The following is a 27441-nucleotide window of genomic DNA, read 5'->3' as shown; positions in this document are numbered from 1 at the left end:
TATAATTATTTCCTAAAAGCATGGCTTTTGATCTAAAACAACTTTTAAAAAATGTTTAATAGTCATAGTATAAGATATATAAAGAATATCTAGTGGTCCTTCTTCAAGTTTTGTCTGACCAATATGTGCTATATCTTGGAATGCTTAAATAATTAGAATTTGTATTTATTGAGCACAATTAGTGTTATGTTAAGGAAAAACAAGAGTGGTGTCAGATCATTAAAAGAAGAAAAAATTTTCCTTTTTTTTTAAAAAGTTTTCTTCCTTCTCTTTAAAAAAATGTTTGTTTGTTACATTAAAGGTCCTAGATATCTCTTATTTTCTTTCTTTCTTTTTCTTAACCCTTACCTTCCATCTTGGAGTCAATACTGTATAAGAGCTAGGCAATGGGAGTTAAGTGACTTGCCTAGGGTCACACAGCTAGTAGTGTCTGAGTTCAGATTTGAACCCAGGACCAGGGTCTCTGGGCCTGGCTCTCAATCCACTGAGCCACCCAGCTTCCCCCCTGATTTCCTACAAGGAAAAGCAAATGGAACATTGTAGGTATAGATCAAAGCACAAATATGGTATGAATACATAAACCAGGAAGAGCAAAAACAATTATAGACCAAAATGACCTTGACAATGATTTCTGGCAAAATTCCAGAACAAAATATTTTAAAATATTTAATGAATGGCTGTTAAAGAAAAGCAGAATTCATAAAAATGCATTAACTTCAACAATATTAAGCCAAGGTATATTAGACTTTTTCCTGTTTTTACAGGATCAATAAATCAGAAAAATGCTTTAGAATATTGACCTATTGTTTATCACATAATCTGATAAAGTATCTCATGCTTTTCTTATGGGAAAGATAGGAAGTAAGATTTTTATCATATGATGGTGTGATTGGATGATTTGGAAGCTATCTGTGGTCCTGGACATAAAGTATGGTCATTGCTGGTTGATTTTCTGTTTTGAAAGTTTTCTCCATTGAAGTACTGCTAGGTTCTCTGCTTGGCCTTGAGCTGTTGAATACTTTTGAAGAAATATATGGACAAGCATTTATTAAGAAGTCAGTGGTCTGCCAAGTACAGTGTTAGGTACTGAAATTCAAAAACAAGAGTTAAATACTTCTTGCCTGCCTTAGGTTCTTACATTCTACTTGAAAAAGTCATTCATATTCCTAAGTATATGTGGTAATTTTAATTGGTAGCAAAAATGACAAAATTTTTCTTCCTTCAAAGACCTTTCATTTTTGCCTGCCAATATAGTTTTGGATTCTGTCATACTGTATATTAGTCATTCTTCCCTATTTCTTTTATTTCTGTTTTTCCCAGATCACTCACCTATTCAAAAAGTTGAGATGGATCCCTATTTCTTTTTTAGGAGAAAATAGAAATTACTCCGATTTGAAGTGGTTGTATCCTGAGAAATATTGTGGCATGGCTAAATTTGTCTTTTTTGCTCTGTCTCAGGAATGATAGGACATTTTTTCATCTTCAAAGATGAAATTCACTCTCTCTTTACTTCCATCTGTTATAATCCATAGCTCTCCTTAAAGTTCAGCTCAAGTGTAAGCTTCTAAAAGAGGCCATTCCTGATTTTATTTGCCACTGCTAGATTGTTCAGTCCCCAATTTCAAATTTTATTCCCTTTGTTCAGGAATGGGGAACAGGGAATTAGAAGATATGAAGTCTAGAAATGGAGTGTCTTGTTTGAGGAACAGCAAGTTTGATGTAATATTTTTTATGAGTTGAATATGTATGAATTATGTACCTGAAACTGATGTGGTATAAGTAAATAATGCCAACGATATAGTTTAATAAAAGTTTTCCTGAAAAAGTTCTGTGGTCTTTCATGAGGTTAACAATATGATAGGGCAACCAAAAAGAGAGAATAAGATCAAAAAAAGATATTTTCTTCAGCCAAAAATAGGTTGATATTGCTTCTGTCCTATGCCTTTGTCAGACTGCCTGTGTATTTCTTCATTCAGTTCAGGCAATAGGAAAGGTATTAAGGATTTCGAGGATATCCAAAGAAGGCAAGCCAGAATGAGTCTATTCTCTATCATTTGAAGAAACCAGAGTTGTTTTAACCAGAGATGAAAAAACATAAGGTGCAGGACATGATAGTGCTTTTCAGGTAATTGAATGACAGTCTTGTAGAAGAAAAATTAATCTTTTCTAGCTTGCCACTGTAGGGGAGATCTGAGAACAATGGAAAGTTGCCAAACAGCCAAGTTAGGCAGCCTATTATAAGGAAGGTTATTTTAATCCCTGGACCTCTCCAAAAGTTAAATGTGCTTCCTAGGAAGATAATATCTTCTCCATTACCAGAAATCTCTAGGAAAAGATTGAAAGAGCATTTGTTACATATCTTATGGAGCAGATCCTTTGGGGGATATAGATTGGACAAGATGGTACCATTGAATAACTAAGATTTCTCATTTAGTAGATAATGAAATCAAAAAGACTTCTACTATATATGGAGGGGATTGAGGGGTTTGGAGCAAGAAGTGGGAATTGAGTTAATTGAGTAAACCACAATGACTCCATCTTTTGATTCAATTCTGGAACTTGTTTAGTTCTTTTTCTATTCACTTATGGGTCTAGTCCAATTTCCTTTTTGCAAAAACTTTTCAATTATGGAAATTGTGAGAAAATATTATATCGTTTGAACCTAGTCCTTCATGGCTGGGAAGCTGGGCTACCTCTACGTTCTGTTTAGAAACTTGTCTAAAAGATTACACTGACTTGAAATCTATTCAGATTAAAAGATTGATGCATGGGGTTTTCTCACAATTCTCTATCTCAAGCAATCCATATCTAATCGGAAAATTGGCTCCATGTGGCTCAATGTGGATCAATCAATTATTTTTTCCATGATACTTTGATTATTTACAAACACTTGTGTGGTCACCTTTTTGTTTGTTTGTTTGTTTGTTTTTTTTTATTTCAGGAAATTACACCTGAACACTTGTTCCCCTCCCAGGATATCTAATTTTCTATCTTGGTTAATTATTTTCTTAAATAGTTGATGTTATTTGATTATATATTTATTTTTTTTGTTTTTTTTTGTACTTGTATTTTTAATTTATTTTTAGTTTATTTATTTATTTATTTATTCATTTATTTATTCATTTATTTATTTATTTATTTATTTATTTATTTATTTATTTATTTATTTATTTATTTATTTATTTATTTATTTATGTTTTATTTGATCATTTCCAAGTATTATTCATTAAAGACATAGATCATTTTCTTTTCCTCCCCCCCACCCCCCATAGCTGAAGTGTAAATCCACTGGGCATTACATGTTTTCTTGATTTGAACCCATTGCTATGTTGATAATATTTGCATTAGAGTGTTCATTTAGAGTCTCTCCTCTGTCATGTCCCCTCAACCGCTGTATTCAGGCAGTTGCTTTTCCTCGGTGTTTCTACTCCCATAGTTTATCCTTTGCTTATGAATAGTGTTTTTTTCTCCTAGATCCCTGCAAATTGTTCAGGGACATTACACCGCCACTAATGGAGAAGTCCATTACGTTCGATTATACCACAGTGTATTAGTCTCTGTGTACAATGTTCTCCTGGTTCTGCTCTTCTCGCTCTGCATCACTTCCTGGAGGTTGTTCCAGTCTCCACGGAACTCCTCCACTTTATTATTTCTTTTAGCACAATAGTATTCCATCACCAACATATACCACAATTTGCTCAGCCATTCCCCAATTGATGGGCATCCCCTCGTTTTCCAATTTTTGGCCACCACAAAGAGCGCAGCTTTGAATATTTTTGTACAAGTCTTTTTGTCCATTATCTCTTTGGGGTATAGACCCAGCAGTGTTATGGCTGGATCAAAGGGTAGATATTCTTTTGTCGCCCTTTGGGCATAGTTCCAAATTGCCCTCCAGAATGGAAGGATCAGTTCACAACTCCACCAGCAATGAATTAGTGTCCCCACTTTGCCACATCCCCTCCAGCATTCATTACTTTCCTTTGCTATTATGTTAGCCAATCTGCTAGGTGTGAGGTGATACCTCAGAGTTGTTTTTATTTGCATCTCTCTGATTATAAGAGATTTAGAACACTTCTTCATGTGCTTATTAATAGTTTTGATTTCTTTATCTGAGAACTGCCTATCCATGTCCCTTGCCCATTTATCAATTGGAGAATAGCTTGATTCCAATTGCTCAAGTCTAGTTTTAGTTGTGTGGAGAGTGATTTGTAGTTGTGTTCATATAGTTCCTGTGTTTGTCTCGGGAGGTAGATTCCTAGGTATTTTATTTTGTCTAAGGTGATTTTGAATGGGATTTCTCTTTCTAGTTCTTGCTGCTGAGCTGTGTTGGAGATATATAGAAAAGCTGATGATTTATGTGGGTTTATTTTGTATCCTGCAACTTTGCTAAAGTTGTTGATTATTTCAATTAGCTTTTTGGTTGAATCTCTAGGATTCTTTAAGTAGACCATCATGTCATCTGCAAAGAGTGATAACTTGGTCTCCTCCTTGCCTATTTTGATGCCTTCAATTTCTTTTTCTTCTCTAATTGCTACTGCTAGTGTTTCTAGTACAATGTCAAATAGTATAGGTGATAATAGGCATTCTTGTTTCACTCCTGATCTTATTGGGAATGCGTCTAGTTTATCCCCATTGCAGATGATATTAGCTGATGGTTTTAGATATATACTGTTTATTATTTTTAGGAACGACCCTTCTATTCCTATGTTTTCTAGTGTTTTTAATAGGAATGGGTGTTGTATTTTATCAAATGCTTTTTCTGTGTCTATTGAGATAATCATGTGGTTCTTGTTGGTTTGCTTGTTGATGTGGTCAATTATGTGGATGGTTTTCCTAATTTTGAACCAGCCCTGCATCCCTGGTATACATCCTACTTGATCATGGTGAATGATCCTTCTGATCACTTGCTGGAGTCTTTTTGCTAGTATCCTATTTCAGATTTTTGCATCTATATTCATTAGGGAGATTGGTCTATAGTTTTCTTTCTCTTTTTTTGACCTGCCTGGTTTTTTAATCAGTACCATGTTTGTGTCGTAAAAGGAGTGTGGTAGAACTTCCTCTTTGCTTATTATGTCAAATAGTTTGTATAGTATTGGGATTAACTGTTCTCTGAATGTTTGATAGAATTCACTGGTGAATCCATCAGGCCCTGGGGATTTTTTCTTAGGAAGTTCTTTGGTGGTTTGTTGGATTGCATTTTCTGATATGGGATTATTTAAGAATTCTATTTCCTCTTCTGTTAGTCTAGGCAGTTTGTATTTTTGTATATATTCATCCATATCCCCTAAATTGGTGTATTTATTGCCATATAATTGGGCAAAGTAATTTCTAATGATTGCCTTAATTTCCTCTTCATCGGAGGTGCTGTCCCCCTTTTCATCTTTAATGCTGTGAATTTGCTTTTCTTCCTTCCTTTTTTTAATTAGATTGACCAGTACTTTGTCTATTTTGTTTGTTTTTTCAAAGTACCAGCTTCTTGTCTTATTTATTAAATCAACAGTTCTATCACTTTCGATTTTATTAATTTCTCCCTTAATTTTTAGGATTTCGAGTTTGGTTTTCTGCTGGGGGGTTTTAATTTGATTGCTTTCGAGTTTTTTCATTTGCATTTCCAATTGATTGATCTCTTCTCTCCCTAGTTTGTTAATATAAGCATTCAGGGATATGAATTTACCTCTGATTACTTCTTTGGCTGCATCCCAAAAGGTTTGAAAGGATGTCTCGCCATTGTCATTTTCCTCGATGAAATTATTAATTGTTTCTATGATTTCTTCTTTAACTAAACAATTTTGGAGTATCATATTGTTTAATTTCCAATTGGTTTTAGATTTGGTTTTCGATGTACCATTACTAATCATTATTTTTATTGCCTTGTGATCTGAGAAGGCTGCATTCATTATTTCTGCTTTTCTGCATTTGTGTGCTATGTTTCTGTGACCTAATGTATGGTCAATTTTTGTGAATTTGCCATGTGGTGCTGAAAAGAAGGTGTATTCCTTTTTATCCCTATTTATTTTTCTCCATATGTCTATTAATTCTAATTTTTCTAAGATTTCATTCACTTCTTTTACCTCTTTCTTATTTATTTTTTGATTTGATTTATCTAAATTTGATAATGGTTGGTTTAAGTCTCCCACTAACATGGTTTTACTGTCTCTTTCTTCCTTCAATTCTCCTAGTTTCTACATTAGAAATTTGGGTGCTATATTATTTGGTGCATACATGTTGATTAATGATATTTCCTCATTGTCTAGAGTCCCTTTTAACAAAATATAATTACCTTCCCTATCCCTTTTGATCAGGTCTATTTTTGCTTTGGCTTTATCAGATATGATTACCGCTCCTGCCTTCTTTCTATCAGTTGAGGCCCAGAAGGTCTTACTCCATCCTTTAATTCTGACCTTGTGGGTGTCAACCCTCCTCATGTGTGTTTCTTGAAGACAACATATGGTAGGGTTTTGGATTCTAATCCATTCTGCTATTCGTCTATGTTTTATGGGTGAGTTCATCCCATTCACGTTCAAAGTTATGATTGTCATTTGTGGACTCCCTGGCATTTTGATATCCTTCCGTAATTCTAACCTTTTCTTCTTCGGCTCTACCTTTTAGTCCAGTGATTTACTTTGAACCAGTTCCCCTTGTCCCCTCCCTTGATGTTTCCCTTTTTAGTCCCTCCTTTTTTGTTCCCTCCCCCTCCCCCCTCTCTTTCCCTCCCTTTTTGTTTTCCCTCTCCCCTTTCCCCCTTTGGTTTTACCTTCTCCCTACCCTTGTTGGGTAAGATAGAATTCAAGATCCCAATGGATCTGGATGTTTTTCCCTATCAGAGTTGATTTCCCTGAGATTAAGGTTTAAGTAAAAAACCCTCTCTTCCTCTCCTTCTTATAGGAGATTTCTTCCCCTCCCCTTCCCATGTGAATCTTTGTGTGAGAAAGATTATTCCATTTGGTCTTTCTTTACCCCCTATTTATACATTACATTTTCCCTACATGTTAGTATACATAGATTGATAGAAATGTAGTCCTTATAGAAGAGAGTTTGAGTAAAAGAAGAAGATAACATTTTTCTCCTTTCCCCTTTCCTTAATATTTACCTTTTCAGGTATTCCTTGCTCTTTGTTTTTCGGTATCAAACTTTCCACAGAACTCTGGTCTTTTCTTTGCAAAAAGTTGGAAGTCTTCTATTTTGTTGAATGCCCATACTTTCCCTTGGAAGTATATAGTCAGTTTTGCTGGGTAGCTGATTCTTGGTTGAAGACCCAGCTCTCTTACCTTTCTGAAGGTCATGTTCCATGTCTTACGATCATTCAGATTAGAACTTGCAAGGTCTTGTGTGACCCTGATTGGCATTCCTTTATATCTAAATTGCCTTTTTCTGGCTTCCTGTTGGATTTTTTCTTTTGTTTGAGAGCTTTGGAATTTGGCAATTACATTCCTGGGAGTTGTCTTTTGGGGGTTTAGTGTAGAAGGTGTTGTGTGAGCTCTGTCAGTGGCTGTATAACCCCCTTGTTCTAGAATCTCTGCGCAGTTTTCTTTGATTATATCTTGTATCACGATGTCGAGTTTGGTGTTTATTTCTGGCTTTTCTGGAAGTCCAATTATTCTTAAATTATCTCTTCTCCCTCTATTTTCCAGATCTGTCACCTTGTTGGTGAGATATTTTATGTTCTCTTTTTGGTATTTTGGCTTTGCTTTATTAATTCTTGCTGTTTTACACGATCGTTGTCTTCCATTTGCCTGATTCTGGCCTTTAAAGCCTGGTTTTCCTTTTCAGTTTGGTCACACCGGTTTTGTAGATGCGTGAATTTCTTTTGCATTATTTCCCACTTTTCCTCCCAGAAGGCTTCCATCTTTTTGGTCATTTATGATTCAAATTCTTCATTGGTTTGTGGAGAGTTTCCATTTCCTTTGGAAGGTTTCGGAGCATTTTCTTGTGTATCGTCTTTTATCTCCTCTGTATTTTGTATTTTGGCTCCATAGAATGTGTCCAAAGTCGCCCCTTTCTTCTTATTTTTCTTGGTATTTTGGGGCTTCTGTGGTTCTGTGGAGTTTGCCATCTCTCAATTGGGAGGATTAGCTTTTCTTATTTCTGTCTGGTGTTCAGAGGCTTTAGTCCTGGGCAGATTGTCGGTTCTATGAGCTTTCCCTGGGTTAAACTGAGTATGCTTTAAGGCAATGACTTTCACTGGAACTGGAATGGAAGGGTCGGACCAGGGGGCCACACTCTCCCCCGGCTCTCTCTGTTTCCCTGCTGCTAAGGTGCCCCCTCAACTGGACTGGGTTGGGTTGCTTTCCGGAAGTTGCCTTCAGAATAGCTGGCCGTTAAGCTGTCTTGCCGGCCCTGAGGGTTGTTTCAGAGGACCCTGCTCTCTGAGGGGGGCTGGGCTGCGGCTTCCCAGAGTCTTGGATTCTGAGCTCCTACCCCTTAGGTCCGAGTGATCTCGGGTTCTGGCTTTTGAGGGGGTCCAGGTCCAGGCCCAGGAGGAGGATTCCCAGGGTCTATGCTGTTGATCGTTTTGAATTTCGGCGCCTTAGGAGCTTATAATTTGAGATGGTCGGGAAGGGTTTTCCGGAGATCTGAACTTTAGCTTTCTCTAAGCTGCCATCTTGACCGGAAGTCCGATTAATTATTTTTAATGTACAATAGCCTCCTTCTTCTGTATTTAGTGTATAGTCCCAAGCTGAGGAAGGGACCCAGTCCTGATTTGTTAGGGGACTATCATTCATTGTTAAAGAAATTCTCAATCATTTTATCACTTAACTGCCACAGTATTGATCAATTAGACAAGAATTTTAATGTGGGCAAGTTGACTTATGTGATAAAATGATCTATACTCTTCAATAGTAGGATTACTGATTGTTTTGATATTAATTCTGTACTTGTTTTGAACTCGATTAAGAAAAGTTCTGAAGATCTATGAAGTCAAAACACAGAAAGATACCTAAAATTTTGAAGTAAGCTGCATTGCTAGAAACCAAATTAATTTCTGAAGAACTTTCAAAAAAGGTTGTATATCTGCTCACATTAAAGATGATCGTCAATAACCAGTCAAATAATTTGTTTTGGCAACATAATACTACTAAATGGAGTCAGTGAAAGTATAATATTCCAGTAGACAAAGAGTATAAACAAATCAAGAATGTGATGTTTAAATAATTTTAACTATATGCTTGACTTGCACTTAAGTTCCTAATTTAAGATTTAGGGGAGGAGGGGAACAATTATTTAAGTGCCAATTCTATATATAGTATAATGTAGTCATTTTTAATGGTGCTTTCTATCCAGTAAGACACCTTTGTATTACAGAATGATATGGAATGGAAGAAAATGTAAAATGGCTCTTGACTTAGGATATTAATTCCTAACATTTCTTATTGTGCTATATATTGTATTTTTTTCATGAAGTTATTCTTCTTGAGGTTATACCTTCAGAGAAGGTATAACTGGATTGGATTTTTTAAAACTGAAAATCAATACTTAATTTTTCATAAAGCAAAATTGTTTTAATGACTACCTTGGACCGTATTCCTAAAAGTAAATATCATTTTTTCAGAGAAAATAATTCTGCCATTTTATTTTCCAGTGCAAAATTAAAAAAAAAAAGCAATGATATCTGGAAAATGTAGATTAAAAAGCTTTTGTTACAATGAACCTATACTTAATAAAGAGAATGTATTACCACTTATTAGGCATTTCTAATAGAAGTTTCTGAGATGTATACATGAAAAATATGCCAATAAAACTCCACAATCCATTATTATATAATCATTTTTTCTTGTTTTATTAATCCCTGAAACTGCTGCCTCCATGTCTGTTTCTGTCTTTACTCATGATGTTTCATTTTCCTGGAATTCTTTGCCTTCTTACTTATCTAAATTCTGTTTTCCTTTAAGCCCCTAGTCGAATCCCAATGCTATGAATCTTTCCTCTAAATGATTTCATATCTGTTAAATTCCTATGTCCCTTGAGTATTCCTGATCACATGGACAGGATCCGTGAAATGTTATCATCATATCATGTCCCAAGACACCTCATACTGGACTTTCTTCTATTCTCTTATTTGAAACACTTCATAAACTTATCAGCTCCCATGGGTTTAATTATCACCTCTATGCACATGACTCACCCATCTAGATTTGATCCTCTGATGCCACATCATACAAGCTGCCTATTAGACACCATAAACTGGATGTCCTGAAAACTTCTCCAATTCAGCATGTGCAAAACAGAACTCATTTATTTCTCTCCAGGGCACCACCATTCTTCATGTCCCTGAGGCTTGTACTGTCAGCATTCTCCTCAGTTCCTCTGTCTCTCTCACCCCAATTCCCCCAAACAATTCCCAGTTCTTGCTGTTTCTCTTAAGCAACAATTCTCTACTGATATTCACTTCATAATTCAGGTTCTCATTACCTTCTGCTTTGACTGTTGGACTCACCTTCTAATCCATCTCCCTGCTTTTCAATCTATCCTTCATATAGTTGGCAAAGTGGTTTCTTTTAGATACAGTTATGAAAGCATGTTAACTTCTCTACTCTCTAAATCCCTGCAGCTCCATAAACACGTTTGTTGTCCTACACAAACTGAATCCATTCTGTCTTTTCAGCTTTACTGCTTTGCTTTCCCTTTCCCATGTCTTAAAATCCAACTAAATTTTGCTCTTTTCTTCACAGATGTTACTTAATTCTCATGCCTTTGCACTGGCCATCTTCTTTGCCTGAATATACAGCTCTCTCACCTTCACATCATAGAATCCTTTACTTCAGTCAAGGCTTAGCCAAAATTCACTTTTTTCGTGAAGCCTTTCCTAGTCTTCCCAAACATTAATGTCCTTCTTTAACTACCTGTTTCATGTAGATTTATGTATGAAGATATTATCTCCGTTGATGGAATATAAGCACCTTAGAAATAGGAATTAATTCATTTTTTGTCTTTATATCTCTAGCACTTTAGACACTGACACATAGTAGTTGCTTAATTAATGTTAGATGTCTAATTGGTGGTCTAAATATTATTTTCTGTTTGCATACCAACAGCTGACTAAAAGATCATATGACCCTCTACCCAAACAGATACATTCTCTCTACCCTCTCTCATCTTGCCTTGTAGGCAGGAAAGAGATGACAGATAAAATCATTTGGCAAATCAGTGCCAATATAATAAAAAGTTAGTTCCTGTAAATAAAATGTGCTTCCTAATAAATAGTTCCCTACAAAATTTCAACTCTTAATTACATGTAGTTAATTTGACCTGTTATGGATATTATATCCATTCCCCTATTTCTACTTTCTACCTTAGTCCAGTCTCCAAAAACATTTATTCTAGATTATTCCTTTTGTCTTCTAGTTGGTCTCCCTCATCCATTTCCTCTCCATATAGTTTGTCCTCCATAGTGTTGCTAAATTGTAATTCCCAAGAAACAGATTTGATTGTCATTTCTCAGTTTTAGAAGCACAAGTGGCAGTCTACTGTCTTAGAAAATGCAAACTCGTTAGGCTTTATAACTATCTAGGCTTTAAAACTATTCACTCAGGGCTTAAACTAACTCCCCAGTTGCATTTCTCAATACCGCCCTTCATCTATTCTACAGTGTGTGGCCTCCCAGCTGTTTTCTGAGCATCACAATTCACCTTCTGTCTAGGTGCCTTTGCCCAGACTGGTCCCACTATATGGAATGTTCTCCCATTCTAATTCCTAACTCCCTTTACAGGTTGACTTAAGTGCCATATTCTATAAGAAACCTTTTCTGACTTCTGTTTGGTTTTAAAGAATGTCACCCCATCACTCAAATTATTTTGTATTATCTTGGCTATAGCAATTTATAAAAGATACTATTTTCCTCCATTACAAATATAAGGTCTGTGAAGGCAAGCATTATATCATTAGCCCCTAGCACAGGACATAAAATGTTTTAGGGACTTTTTGAATCAATTTGTATTTTTGTCTTATTAAGGTGGCAATAGTAGAAGTAAAATGATCCAGTTGATAAATATTGCAAACAGTGACTAGATGCACTGGAAAATTTTAACCTTGTATGAATATAATTTTAATTATTTGTGATTTAAATATAGTTTTGTTTTCTCCCCTTTTAATTTATACAATTAAGAAACAAGTGCTTTTAAAATGCTATACAGTTTCATATAGAAAAAAATAATCTTAAGATTAGACCACGTTTTCTGTAGACACTATTTTGAGACCTACATACAATAACTATTCTTGAAAATATTTTTCCTTCCAATTTGTTTTTAATTTAATTTTTATCTTTATTTCCCAGTCATTAATATAGCATCGGTTGCATCGTAGGTGCTGACAAATGTGAGATGTAAAGATAAATGAATGAACTTAATGTTTTGCCTTTGTCTGGCATTATTCAATCTTGATCATATTTTGAATCATTTTCCATAGCAAGCAGTAAAGGAGAACACGAAACGAAGAGAAGCTGAAGAAAAAGAGAAACGTGCCAGAATAGCCAAAGAATTAGCAGAAAAAGAAAAAATAGAACGTCAACAAAAAAAGAAACGTTTGATAGAGATGAAAACTGGTAAGTACTATTATTTCTTTTTACATATAAAAAGTAAACTGATCATCTGCCATATGTGTTAAATGAAAAAAATGAAATAATGCATATTTATACTTACACTTTTAGCAGTTTTATAATTATTATTATTTGGGAAGGAAGGGGTAGAGAGGATGGTGGAGTACTATAGTTGGAGTCAGAAATTCCAGAGTTTGAATTCCATTTCAAAAACTAACTATGATTTTGCGCATATTCCTTAACTTATCTGAGAATCAGTCTTCTAAATTCTTCATCTATAAAACAGAACAGCAAAATCATAGCACCTAGCTCATATCCTTGTCAAGGCAATAAAGTATAATATGATAATTGTATAAAAAGTGCTTTGAAAATTTTGAAATGCTATATAAGCAATGATGATGATTGTAGCTTGTATTTATAAGTCACTGTTTGGCATATGTTTGATAGTACTCTGTACTGTATTTCACTATAAAATGAAGCTTTTACAAAACCCTTAATTGCCCATGCTTATTTATATTAACTAATATAATTTAGATAAATGTTATTATAGAAAATTTTACTTTTCAAAGTTCAGGTTTTATTAACTTAAAATTTAACCAAATTAAAGAAATTAGAGTAAATAGTTTCCTACTTCCCTTATTTCCTTTCTTCTAAAATTTTAAAAAGGAAGTCTAATTTTGACTGTTCCATCTCTTGTTGCTAAGTATTAGATAGGGCCCTAATGAGGGGTCTATTATCATTGCTGTTGGCCTGATATACTTTATAAATAAGAACTGCAAATTCATTAATATCTCTTCAGAGGGCGATTAAGCACTAACTTTGCAGGAGTTACCTCTTTCTACTTTCAATTGAGAAGAATTTTTTTTTTGTAGGTAAAGCATACTGAGTTTATGTGTGTGTGTATATATATAAAACTCTTTATCCCAATGATGAGAAATCATGTAAACCCAAATGCCTCTCTACACCTCAGAGAATAGACTTAGGAATTACCTTTGTCCTAAATACAAGTGTCAGTCTTATTTCACCATATCTAGAGATCAGAGAAATTTAGCTTTGACTTCTAAAGGTTACAGTTTGGAAATAAATTTTAAAATAAATCATCACTACATAATTTACATAATTTTCTTGGATCTTGCCTTTGAAGTTTGACTTATTTGATTTCAGATGAACACTAAGCTAAAAACTTGACTCATGTTTCATTAGATAGTTTAATCATACTTGACATTCAAAGTAAACTTAAGTAGCAATCTCTTCAGCTCAAAATATGTGGAATTTATGATGATTTGTACAAAAGGCTAGGTATATTTATTTTATTCAATTCCATCTTGCAGGATAGAAGAAATCTGAAGTTTGAAAAAATGGGTTTGAGTGAAACAGTAAACACACTTATTAAGTGTCTACTATGGGCCAAACACTGTGTTTTAAACACTGGGGCTACAAAAAGAGGTTGTTTACAAGATAAATAGGAAGTAATTAGCAGAGGGGAAGAACTAGAATTTAGGATGTTGGGAAAGTTTCCTTTAAAACATAATCTTTTATTTGGAACCTGAAGGAAGCCAGGAGATAAAGTTGAGGAGGGAGAGCACTCCAGACATGGAGAACAATTAGAAAAAAATCCCTTGGACCAAAAAATAGATGTTTTCTTTGTGTACTGTCCAGAAAGGCAGTGTTGCTGAATTGAAGAGTATATGTCAGGGAATAAGGTATGGAAGATTTATAATGGAAGGCGGGTTTTGATATTATATATATATATATGTGTATATATTTATATATATCATTATACATATATTACTGTTCTTAAGAACAAGGGACTGGCTTCATAATATCTAAGAAAGGAAGGAGACTTTGGGAAAATGAGGGGAAGAAAGTTATATTTCTCTCCTCAGAGAGGGAAACACTGTTGATATCATAATTGTTTTAACCAAGTCTGAGGGAACAGAAGTTTGTGATCTTGAAGGCAGTAGAGTGAGGTTTGCCAGGGAGAAGAGAGAGGGAAAATCAATCTTTCTCTTTATACTTGACTCCATTCCATCTCTACCTCACTCTTGTTCTGACCCATCAAGGGAGACTCCATTCTCTCCCTGCCCTTATATTACAAGAGTGTGGGTCAGGATAGAGAAATGTGAGCATTGTCAACATAAAGGTATAAATCTATAGAAACTAATGAGAACCTGAAGCGAAGTAGGGAGAAGAGTGTCCTCCACAGAACCCTTTCACCCACTTTTTATGCATAGAAAGTGTAAATCTTATCTCTCTTTTTACTCCCTGTGTTTTGGGTCATTTCACTGAATTTTTCTGGGCTTCAGAATGCTGTCTTGATTTTTCTCCTAAATGTCTAATCACTTCTTTTTTTTCCTTTGCTAAATCATCATCTAGATCATGTCTCCTAACTGTATTTCAAGGATCTATCCAAGTGCTTTATTCTTCTTTCTATAAATTCTCTGGTTTATTGACTTATCAGATATCATGAGTTCAATTGTTTCTATGCTAATGGCCCTCAGATCTTTGTATCTTGTCCATGAAATTAAATCTATATTACCCAGTTGATTATTTGATATTTTAAATTGCATTTCCTAGTGTTATAAATAAAAATTAATCTAGAGATTTATTACCAGATTTACAAGCATTTCTTCTTAATAAATAGAGGGAAATAGATGGGGGGGGGTCTTGACCTTTCTAATTTTAGGGATGCATTTCTCCCTTGAGCTGACTCAGGCTTTGGAGGTATGAGGAAAAGCTCAGAGTCAGGCACTAAGTCAAGAGACCAACTGCTTCTCAACCTCACTTTTCACCCACTTTCTTTTTTTTTTTTAAACCTTTACCTTCCATCTTGGAGTCAATACTGTGTATTGGCTCCAAGGCAGAAGAATGGTAAGGTCAGGGAATGGGGGTCATGTGACTTGCCCAGGGTCACACAGCTAGGAAGTGTCTGAGGCCAGATTTGAACCTAAGACCTCCTGTCTCTAGGCCTGACTTTCAATCCACTGAGCCACCCAGCTGCCCCCTTTTCACATGCTTTCAGAAGTCATGATGTCTGCTCTTCCATGGTGCTGTTACACCAGGCCTGGTCAGGTGGTCAGATCATCAGACACAACACATGACTGACTCCTGCGTCCAAGTAATGGAGTGCTGTGGAATGGAGGTGTTCTACTTCACAGACTAGAGACATCTCATACTCCTTATGTTCCTTAAAATCGAGCCTCTGGCAAACTTTCATATTTCTATTGACAACACCACCATTTTTCACTTTCCCAAGTTCAAAACATTTGCATTATCTTGGACTCCTCACATTTTCAAACCCCACATATCCATCAATTGCTAAATCTTTGTCATTTCTGCCTCTCACATTCAACCCTTTCTCTCTAATAACAGCCATGACTTTGGTTTAGGCACTCCTCACTCCTTGCCTAGAATATTATAATTGCCTCTTAATTGATTTCTTCCATTTAATTTCATCACTTCTTCTACAGTGATTTTTCTCAAGTGTTAGGGGGAACATGTCATTTCCTACTTGAATCACCTCCTAAAGGAGAGCCCTCCTTTTTCCTAGGATCAAATGTAAACCCTGCTCTTTAGCAACCTTGTCCCAAATTTATCTCTTTAGCCTCATTGTTTATTACTTTTCCTCCTGAATTCTGGGATGCAAATCCAATCAACTTTCTCTCTGTTTCTCATGCATGACTCTCCATCACTTGTCTAGGTGCCTTTGCAGTAGCTACCACACCATGTCAGAAATGAAATTTCTCTCCACTTTGGCCCCATAGAATCCTTTTCTTTTCCAGATATAGTCAAATACCACTTTCTAGGTGACTGTTAATGCTTAGCTGTAACTACTTTGTATTTGTGTTTCTATTTTTTAGTATTTTCTCTATATTTAGATAGATTTATATTTTCTACTGTTAAAATATGAGGATTTCATGAAGGAATATTTCATCCATTATATTAGAACACTAGCACCTATCCTAGTACCTGGCACATTGTAGATACTCTGTTCTTATACATTATCATCTGGTCTCACCCTGTTAAGCCTCCTCCTTGGATTACTCATCCCATCCTCAGCTTTCATTCCTACTCACATTCTGCTGAATGAAACTGTTGAAAATCATGAAACTTTGCTTACTACAGATTTATTTTACTCAAGGTGGCCTTCCCTGGGAGAGAACAGTCTGTGTATTCACTCATTATTCAGCTTTTCCAAAAATTTAAATACTTTCTCAAACCTTTCATAACTCCCTTCCCACTCAACTCTGCTGAAAATCTTGTCTTATGTTTCACTGAGAAAAATTATTTTTTTTATAGCTATTGTTTACATTTTCTCCCTAGTTGTTCTTACTGCATATTGCATACATTCATATATGCTTCCCTCTCATCTTCTAGGCATGTTTTTTTTTTTTCAGTCTAAATTATTTGGTAGGTTGCCTATTGTTTTTGGCTGGTAACATCTAATTTATAGTGCTTGGGTGATTCACGAGGTTTATGACTGTATCAGGTCTCTTAAACTCTCTTAAGCTTGTTTCTTCATCTGTATAATGAAAATAATAATAGTACCTACCTCACAGTGGAACTTTGAGAATTAAATGGGATAATGTATATAGGATGCTCAGAAAGTCTTAGGGCAGTTTTAAGTTATTAAAGCTTAAAGTGGCTTAATAGATTTTATTAGCTTTTTACAATAAGCTTTAATAGCATAAAAGTGCCCTAAGATTTTTTGGACACCTGGATTAGGTACTTTGTAAAACGTAAAGCTTATGCAAATATGAACTAGATAATGATGCCCAGTTTAATAATCAGGCCATCCAATTTTTTTTTTTCAGAGCTGTCTTTACTGCTCTGAAGGCTTTATCTTTTTCATCTCCTGCAGTATCAAATCTTGAGAATTTAGAGCATCACAGTGGATTTAGAGAATGAAAAAGAGGCTAGTCTAACCTTCAGCATCATATATAGTACATATATAGCAATCCTATATGGACTTGGCAGAATTTCTTAAATTCCTTATACATGTGTTCTTATGTATGATAATATAAAAACATTTCTTTATTTACTCATTTTCCTTTTCAGGATTCTGAAGTTTTGTAACATGGAATCAAAACTTAAAGCTGATTTTAAGCCACTTATTTAATTTATAATATTGTTTAGTCTTTTGCCCTCAAACTGTATATTCACATTAGTCTCTTTAGACACCTTCCTTTTTTTTCTGTCATCAATATTGTTTCCCTTTATGTCTTCAGAATTTTTTTCTTGACAGTTTTCTGTTCTTTTTGCATTAAATTAGTTCACTGGTTTCTGCTTATAATTTCTATGAATTCAAAGCAGTTTTCTACTCCAAAATTTAGCATTAGTATTATGTAGTATGTCAGACTCTGCTTGTCTTTCCTCTTTTTTGTATGAACTTCTATGTTTTTCATCTGCTATTCTTATGAAGTTATTCTCTATGATTTCTAGATTGGCGTCCATGAATAGACAATTTTTTCTTTCTGTTTCCCATTTCAGTTTATGAACCTTTGAGTTAGATTTCCAAATCTATTCTTACTAACCTTGTTACTTGTATTCAACTAATAATGCATGAACATGGCTTCTGTATTGTTTTTCCTTTTTTTTTAAAACCCCTACTTTCTGTCTTAGAATCAATACTGTGTATTGTGTCCAAGTCAGAAGAGTGGTAAGGGCTAGGCAGTGGGGGTTAAGTGACTAGCCCAGGGTGATACAGCTTAGGAAGTGTCTGAGACCATATTTAAACCTAGGACCTCCTGTCTCTAGGCCTGAATTTCAATCCACTGAGCTATCCAAGCCCCCCCTTTCTTAAGTTATGGTTCAGAAATACAAATTCTTCTTATAAAGCATGTTGTTAAACATCATTTTACAATCCAGATCTGCCATTTTGTTTTAAAACCTTTGCTTTCCTTGGGCATCAGTCACACAAATACCACATATACTCCAAAATCTGGCCTTTCTTGTCCAAGACTCCATAGGGTTTTTCTATACTTTTTTGGTTCCTTCTGCTAGTACCACTCATGTCAACTTAAATTACCAGTAGGGAGTAGTAGTCATCTAGAGTGTCAGGTCATATGAGATTTTTCTGACTCATTTTGGATATATTCCCTTTGAAGACATAAGAACTCTCTATTATTATTATCAGACTGACAGATAGTTGCTAGGCACCTCTCTGTATGACATCACTGACCATCACTATTTATCTCTACTTTCTTTGACCCTTTTTAGATGATATATAGTAGTGTAAGTTCATGCAGACCTACTGCCCAGAATAATGTTCTCTACTTCATATTTGTTTTACTGAATTGATTTAACAATTATTTTTTTAATTTATTGACATTTGGAGTTCTATTCATTTAAGAATGCTGCCAATTTATAACCATCCTTTATCATTTAAAATTACATTTGGGGTGTGCCCTTGTGTCTACTGACAGTTTTGATAACATATGTGAGTTTAGAGACAGTACTGGATAGAAGTCACCATTTTAACCTGGTGAGTCCCAGTAGTATCGAGTAACTAAAATGACAGGAGCCTGATGAGCATTTCATTACTGATAATGTTCTCACACAGAACAAAACAGCTTGTCATACAAGATCAATTTTTAAGACTTTTGACCTGGACATCACATTTTATGCATTTATGATTTCCTAGAGCAGATGTGTTCTCTAATTGAGAAATTTAGAATTATGAAGATGTGATAGTGTCATCCATGTAATTTCATGGCCTTCCATTTTTATTTCTTCAGCACTGGAAAGTAACTTAATGTTTTCCCCCCAAGTATGTTACTAAATCTTTTATTATAAAGGCAAGAAAACATTTAATTCAAAAAAGGAGCACAGAGCTTAAAGGACAGTTAGAATTCTGTCATAAAAATGGTGGTTAACCAAATATCTTAGGGTGAGTGGGAAATAATGCAGTTGTTTCTAAATGAAGAACTTTTTCTTCTTCTCTTAATGTATAAACTGTATGCTGGAAACAATTTGATGTTTGATCCTTCCAACAGATGTCAGTAACACAGCTTCTTTCTTCTTATATATAGTATAATCAACTGAAAATGTGATATGTAGTTTCAGATTTTCTAATCTACATTTCTTCCCTTATGAAAGTTTCTATAAAACCGTCTATCTAGCTGAATGAATCACTGAATGAAAAAGTATTTAATAAATACTTGGAAATATCCAGCAAGTGGTCAAGACCTGTCTCCCTGGGGCTTATTAGAAGTGGTCAGGTTAATCTAAGTTGGGACAAGATGAGGTGTAAAAGTTCATTCATCAGTGAGAGAGGGACGTAGGAAATGCCTTAAACTCTAATTGGAGGTGGAAACTGAAGTACAAATGATCTACATGACTCACATGAAGAAAATTTCATACATAAAATTCCCCCTGTCCTTTACTCATTCCTCTTTTCTCAACTCAAACTGAAGATGAACCAGTTCTAATAGAATAACTCAGTTTTTAGCTCACCGTAATGGCTACTGTGACAGATCTAAATGCCTTTTTAGAGCTGCTCAGTAACAATAATCCCTAAAAGATCTGAGGGAGCCTTCCAGTAAACCAGTGAAGGTTTTAGCTTCACATAATCCCCAGCCATTCAGAGCTTCTCATGCCAGCTCTTCCAGATCCCCAGCCTCTTCATCCCCAACTTGGCCAGCAGTTTCCACAGCAGACCTGAGAGCAAAACCTCCATTCCTAGCTCTTCCTGAATCTGTGCCCCATCCAGTGGGGTTAATCTATTCATCTCTGTGGTTCTTGCCCTTAGACCTAACCCAATGATGGATGTCTCCTACCATATGACAAGTATGTACTGTTTGGCTTTAGACACTAGCCCATTCTTTAACTTGACATCCCATCTCCAGCCATCTGCCTGCTAACACACATTCTCCTTCCACTATTCACTTCCTGAGAACTAAACTTCAATCCCTGATCCCCTCTTTCCTTGGTTTGCAGCTTCCCTTATTGAAATATAAGCTTCTAAAGGGCAAAGACTGTCTATTTTTAAAAATCTTTTACCAAGTGCTCTTAGTACATTGCCCAAAACATAATAAGCCCTTAATACATATTTTTAAATTAATTTTCTTAGCATGTCCTCAAATTCTTCTTCATGTCAGTGGTGGGAACAAGGTCTGTTCTTCCTCTCAGTAGACTAGCAATAATAGAGATAAGCACTATGAGACTGTCTTGAGAAACCTCTCCAAATGGTGATTACTGAATATGTCTAAATGTTTTTTTTTTTTTTATGTAAGTTCAAATGTCTTCATCCCCTCAACCTACCATAAATACATAGAGAATCCCCCCCTCCCCCCCAGGATAAGTGAGCCAGATTTCTCATTCGTATATGAGGAAAATGAGTTTATTGTGTACCATTTGCAACCTTGACAGTAAGAAACACATTTTTATAGGTGAAGAATTAGTATTTTACTACCTAAGGTGGTAAAATAAAATTAAATTAGTGTTATTTCTTGTTTGTCCATCATAAATCAGTGCTTGCCCTTGGCAAGAGTACAAAGTGACTTTTCAGATCCACTATTTATTATCGCTATCTTTTTAGAGTGTATTTTTTTATAAGTATAATGAAAAAGATGAAGCAGTCTGCTACAGTTTCAAAAGAAGGGAAATCAAAAATTCTAAAATGATATTTAGTCCACAAAGCTCTGTTGTAAATGTAAGAATAAGAGAAATGTCATACTACCATATCATATCTTTAAAGAGGTTTTTTTTTTCTTTTCCTTTTTAGAGAGTCAAGCCTAGAGGTCTTCCAAATATCCAGTGTTGCATGATACTTTAAAAACAAACTATTGTTTTCATAGTTGATCCCTTTAAATTATATAATACATATATTTAATGATTCATTTCTAATTTTATATATAAGTTATGTTAGGTGTTTTTTTTTAATTTTTAGCATGTTAATACAATTTTAATATCCATTTTCTGACATTTTGTGATCCATATTTTTTCCTTTCGACCCCCTCTTCTACCTTCCCCAAGAAGGCAGGTAATATGATCTAGGTTATACATGTATTATCATGCAATACATATTGCCATGTTCATCATGTTGTGAAAGAACACCTGTTACTTATACACTAAAAAAAATTCATGAAGTAAAAAGTGAAAAAAGTATGCTTTGGTATACCTTCAGACTTCATCATTTCATTCTTTGGTGGTGGGTAGGCTTTTTTTTTTTTTGTCATGAGTGTCTTTGGAGTTGTCTTGGATTCTAGTCTTGGATTCTAGCATTGCTCATAATAGTTAAATCATTCACAGTTGATCATTATACATTATTGGTGTTAATGTGTATGATGTTTTCTTGGTTCTGCTCACCTCCCTTTGTGTCACTTCATAATAATCCTACTAATTTTTTTTTTTTTTTGGTGATCATATTATGCATCATGAATTACGGCACAAGAGTATTCTGTTACAATCATATACCACAACTCCTTCAGCCATTCTCAAAATGTTGAACATTGCTTCAGTTTCCAATTCTTTGCTGCTACAAAATGAGCTGCTATAAATTTTGGCACAATTAGGTCCTTTCCCCCTATCTTCGATCTCTTTGGGATGCAGACCTAGTAGTGGCATTGCTGGGTCAAAGGGTATGGACAGTTTTATGTTCCTTTTGGCCTACTTTGAAATGCTCTCCACAATGGTTTAGAGCTCCACAAACAGTGTAATAATGCCCCAACATCCCCTCCAACATTTTCCTTTTTTGTTATATTGGCCATTTATATTTCCCTAATAGTGATTTTGAAGCATTTTTTTCATACAAATATAGTTTTAATTTCTTCAGCTTAGAACTGACTGTTCATATCTTTTGATCACTTATTATTTAGGAATTTCATACTTTAAAATTACATTTTCAGTTATTTGAGGAGGTAGCCTGGAGTGAGACATCAGCTGCCAAGCCTATTTAGTAAACAGAGAATCTTGTAATTATTTAACATAGATAAAAATCTAGAGTAAATGTAGTTGTTTGTATAAGATAGCTAGGAGTAATCATTGCAGGAAATTTATGTAGTTTTGTGCCAAAGTCTTGTAGGGAAGGGAAAAAAAATAAGGCCATTTAATAATACAAGGGGCATTTTATGCTTTGAGGTTTCTGTGTAAGTTAGTCCACATGATTTTAAAATAACTCATCAGGGTGGCCTCAGAAGGGGCCTAGTTTCATATAATTGTGTTTTGTGGATGAACAGAGTTTATTTAATGGGATAATTTTAACTTCATGTGTACAGCTACTGTATTTTAATATTTCATTGATTATTAAACTTAAATGTCTCATTTCATGCAACTTCAGTCTATTAAATAAACAGGTAATTAGCTTTTAAAAATCTGTTGTTTACCCACGTGGCTGAAACTGCTCCTTTGTTTCCATTTTGTAATTCTGAATAAAAACAATTAGTCCTACTTTTTAGAGGAATTGTATATGTTAGCATAACTCACAGATTTCTTCTTTAAATCTTAGCAAATTTGTCAACTAAAGAGTTTATTGCCCCTCTTAAAGAGTTTGATATATATATTTTTTACATTATTGGTAAAGGTGTTAGGTTATTATGTGTACAATTCTTATTTTTTATGATTGTAGAAAGAATAAATACAAGTGAGATAGGAATTACTGTCTAGAGAGTTCACCTCAATACGAGGAAGACCTTGTGTATATTCAAGTTAAGCCTTTGACACATACTGGTTATAATATGCTATGATTGTCGCCTAACTTAGCAGTGTCTGAGACAGTTCTCTAAGACAATAAGTGGCAGAATTCTCTGTTTCTAAATATAAATATATTGTAAGTTTTTTCTTGCTGTCTTATTGTTTTTGTGTTTTAAAAACCTTTACTTTCTATCTTATAATTAATACTAAGTGTTGGTTCTAAGGAGAAAGGTGAGGATTATGGTATTGGAGTTAAATAACTTGCTCAAGGTCACACATCTAGGAACTATCTGAGACCAAATTTGAACCCAGGACCTCTTGTCTCCAGACTTGGTTCTGTATCTCCTGAGCCACCTAGCTGCTCTTGATATCTTGATTTTTTACATCACTACAACTTCCCTCTCCCTTTCAGAGAGAAATCCTATATAGCAATTAGTATTTTTAAAGACCAAAAAAGGAAAAAACCAAAAAGAAGGGGTTGGAATAACAGCATAGCTGAGAAAAAAAAAGTCGGAAAATAACTATTTTGGACAACTATTTTGAATCTCTCATCTCTATAAAAGAAAGAGTTTCTTCTTATCTATTTCTTTAGACCTGTGCTTGTTTTTTATGGTTTTGCAATATTTGTTTTTGGGGTGTGTGTGTTTATATGTTGGGCATAATACCAATGGTATTATGATTGTTTTCTTAATTTTGTTTACTTTGCTCTGTTTCATTTAGATCTTTCCATATTTCTCTGGATTAGGCATAATAATATTTCATTATATTTATGTTCCCAGATTTTGAAATGTTATTTCTTAATGATTTTCTCCTTCTTTATTCCTAGTTCTTTACTATTACAAAAAGTGCTGCTAGAAATATTTGGTGTACAGAGGGATTTTCTTCTCATCATTGGCCTCCTGGATTATAAGCCTCAAATAAGTTTTTACCCTGAAATACAAACAAAAATATTAATATATTTACTATTTTTCATAGTAGATTGAAATAAATGTTTTCTGAGTTGAAATCCAGGTACTTATTCTTGTCATTAGTTTTCAAAACCTTTCCACATCAGATATATAGAGGGTACTACAAATAACTGCCCCTGGTTTTTTGGGAACTCACACTTTACTTTGTTATTTGTCCCTCATGAATTTAACATATTCCATTTTATACAAGAGTATAAGTCTCTTTACTCTTTAACCGTAGCACCTAGCACAGTAATTCACACATATAGACATTCAATAAATACATGTCAAATGTTGAGCTTTTTTTTTTTCGTTTTGTTTCTTTTTTTCCTGGTTATATAGTAACAATATGAAATCAGAAGAAAAATGGCATATGAATAATTAGTCCTTGAATAATTGTCTAGAATATTTCTATAAAAGGGAGTTATGATAAGTATTCTTTCTTGTAAATGTTAAGATGAATCTACATGGTTGGAAGAGGATGAGGATAGGGCCTAGAGCTGTGACTTCATTGGGAAAGAGGACTCCTAGGTGAGGAAACCGTCTCTGCCCATGTAAGTCAGCTCCGCCTCAGTTAGCAGCCCTGGACAATTACCCAGAGTGCAGTTTTCACTTTTCTTGTTACTAATCCCTCCTTGAATCTATCCTCCCCCTTCTTTTTCTCCTTTTCCATGCACTATCATGCTTCCTGATTAAGTTGTATCTATTTCTATATCAGCATGTCTGTGTGTGTCTATGTGTCTGTACCTCCTGTCCTCCTTCAGGCAGTTTAAGGTGAAACTGATGGTTTCTGCTTAAAACAGATGGTAACTGCTTTCACTACTCAATCTTCATTTGTTTGTGCTTTTACTTATTCTCCCTGATTATTATTATTATTATTATTATTATTATCTCAGATAATAGTTTCTTTTTCTTCTCTAGCAAGTTTTCCCTTCTTTTCTTTTCATAAGATTTATCAAAATCAAGCAAGACCACTTGTAGGCCTTCTGTCTTAACTCTATGTGTAAGACTTGATGACAGTAGGCCAGCAGGGACATTTGCATTTCTTCCCATCACACCAGCAGATACAGTAGTGTCCCTTCCAAATGCATACTTAAATTTGACTTTTTGTTTATTTTCATTCCTGTGTTTGTATTGCACTTTTCCTAGGCAGCTCCTATCTTTTTATCAGTAATGCTTGGAAGTGCTTGATTGTGATCCTAATTGTAATTACTTAGTATTTGAGCTCTTTCTTTCTGCCTACTCTTAATATTTTTTGTTCAGCCAACAAACTCTGGTTTTGGGCCATCATTTTCTTTGAATTCTCACTTAGGTGTTTATTTCAGTAGGTGATAAGTAAATTCTTTTTACTTTCACTTTGCATCCTTATTCTAATAGGTTTAGGTAGTTTTTGTTCATTATTTCTTGAAAAAATGATGTCCAGCATCTTTTTTAGATCAGGCTTTAGATACTCCTATTTTTATTAAATAACATCTCCTTCAACTCTTTTCCAGGTCATTTCTCAGGGCACAGAGAATTACTTGTTTTATTACTCATTCACCTTTTAGAAATTTAATTCTCTGAAAAAAACACAACAGAATATTTTCTGTTTTTTGTGTGTGTATTTACTGCCATGTACAGTTTTGTACTTAAGTCATTTTTTAATAATAATAAATAATATATTTTCTTTTACATTTTCAAACTTTCAACTTTGTTTTAATATTTCTTATTGTCTGGAATAATTAACTGTTTTTTGGTCCATACATGAAGCTCTAAGAGAATTTTTGCTTTTCTAAGTGGAACTTGACTCTATCAGAAATTGGGTAGGTATTTTTGTGTCATTGGATTAATGCATTATAAAAGAATACAAAGAATTTACTCATTGACTATTTAAAAGCCATTTTTAAAGTCTTATCTAATTAAGATGAATTATTTGCTGACATGTAATAATTTTGTACTTATACTTTGGGTTATAAAATATTAAAATCCTTATATCTAATACCTTTTAGTTAAGATTTCTTTACATGCTCATTTGAAGGTTCCCCTATGGTGTAGCATAGTTCTAAGAATATAGACAAAGAAAAGATATTGTATAAATAGCAACTACTTGTATTCATTTTGTTCATGCTATTCTGATTCTTAGCAGAACGCATACCAGTCAGTTATTTCGATTTTGTCATAGCACAAGAACTCCTATTACTGTGACAACATCAAAGTAATTTATAGTGTATAATTGAGAACTCAATTCAATAACTACCTACTGTATGTTAGGTGTGGCACCTACTGTATGCCATCATGTACTGTGACATCTGGCATCTTCTTTGTCACCCAAGCAGTATTCATAGTAATTTGCAAACTTTTCTAATAAGTAGTTTTTTATGTAGTCTCTACTTTCAAACTCAAAAGCATTGAATTGTGGCCATAATGATCATTTAAATCATTAGATTGGCAATCTTTGAGTGGCATCATGGAAGATTTCTCGTTGCTTGACAGAAAATGATTATCATCTCAAATATCCCAATATAAATTTTCAATCTTGCTCTTTTCCCTCCCTGGAATTCATTATTTCTTTTTGTAGTGATGTCCTTCCAGTTTTCAGTGTTCAGAAATCTTGGACTTATCTTTGATTTTTACTTCTATTCTTATTTCCCATATGACGTTATTTTAATTGCTCTCTACTAGATATTTGCATCATAATATTTCTTACATCTCCCTCCCCACCCCCACATTTGATATATTTGTGGCTCCTACTTTCTTTCTACATCTGATTATGAAGTATCTTAAAATTTGTATCTTTGGAATACATCCATTTCAATATTAGAGATATTATACACTTGACTATAATACCCCCTTCCATTCCAGTCACAGAATTATTTTAGATAAATAATTCAAAATTATTAAAGCACAGGATCGGGGACAAGCAATTTCTTTTAATATGTTAGAAATTAGTGAATTTTAAAGGGGACGGAAGCTATATTGGCAGCCTAAAACATTTGAACCGTTTTCCTTTATAATTTTGTGGAATCATCCAATTGTTAACATTTATTAAGCCCTTATTATATGCAAGACACATAGGGACTAGGTATATAAAATACAACAAAACAGTTGATGCAGTGAATTAAATTACATTGTCTTGGGGACATTTGGATGAGGGGAACGGAGAGATAAACAATGCTAACATTCTACTCGCTAGAAAAAAATCCTGGATTATATGGTATTAGCAGAGACCACCTGTAGTGAATAAGCATATCTTTCTCTACCAACAATCTACTTTACACCTGTGGTTAAGCAGATGTACTTATTGACTGAGTCACCATATTAACCCTGTTTAAAATTCCTTCTCCCACATCA

At 34.4% G+C, this 27441-nt stretch overlaps 1 protein-coding gene across 4 annotated transcripts in view; it reads left to right on the top strand.

Annotated features, from left to right (window-relative positions):
• The window catches only part of DIAPH3 (diaphanous related formin 3), a 445793-nt gene that overhangs the window by 295257 nt on the left and 123095 nt on the right, over positions 1-27441 (top strand). For all 4 annotated transcript variants that reach the window (XR_008913852.1, XM_056806852.1, XM_056806851.1 and 1 more), the window contains one exon: positions 12403-12538. Coding sequence is in view for 3 of the 4 variants with exons in the window: in XM_056806852.1 (XP_056662830.1) it covers positions 12403-12538 (136 nt within the window). In the remaining variant the exon portion in view is untranslated. The remainder of the gene's footprint in view (positions 1-12402; positions 12539-27441) is intronic.

Source organism: Monodelphis domestica, chromosome 8 (assembly GCF_027887165.1).
Source record: "Monodelphis domestica isolate mMonDom1 chromosome 8, mMonDom1.pri, whole genome shotgun sequence".
Taxonomy (NCBI): domain Eukaryota; kingdom Metazoa; phylum Chordata; class Mammalia; order Didelphimorphia; family Didelphidae; genus Monodelphis; species Monodelphis domestica.
The sequence above is the reverse complement of the archived record's forward strand: the minus strand, read 5'-3'. Positions and strand labels throughout refer to the sequence as shown.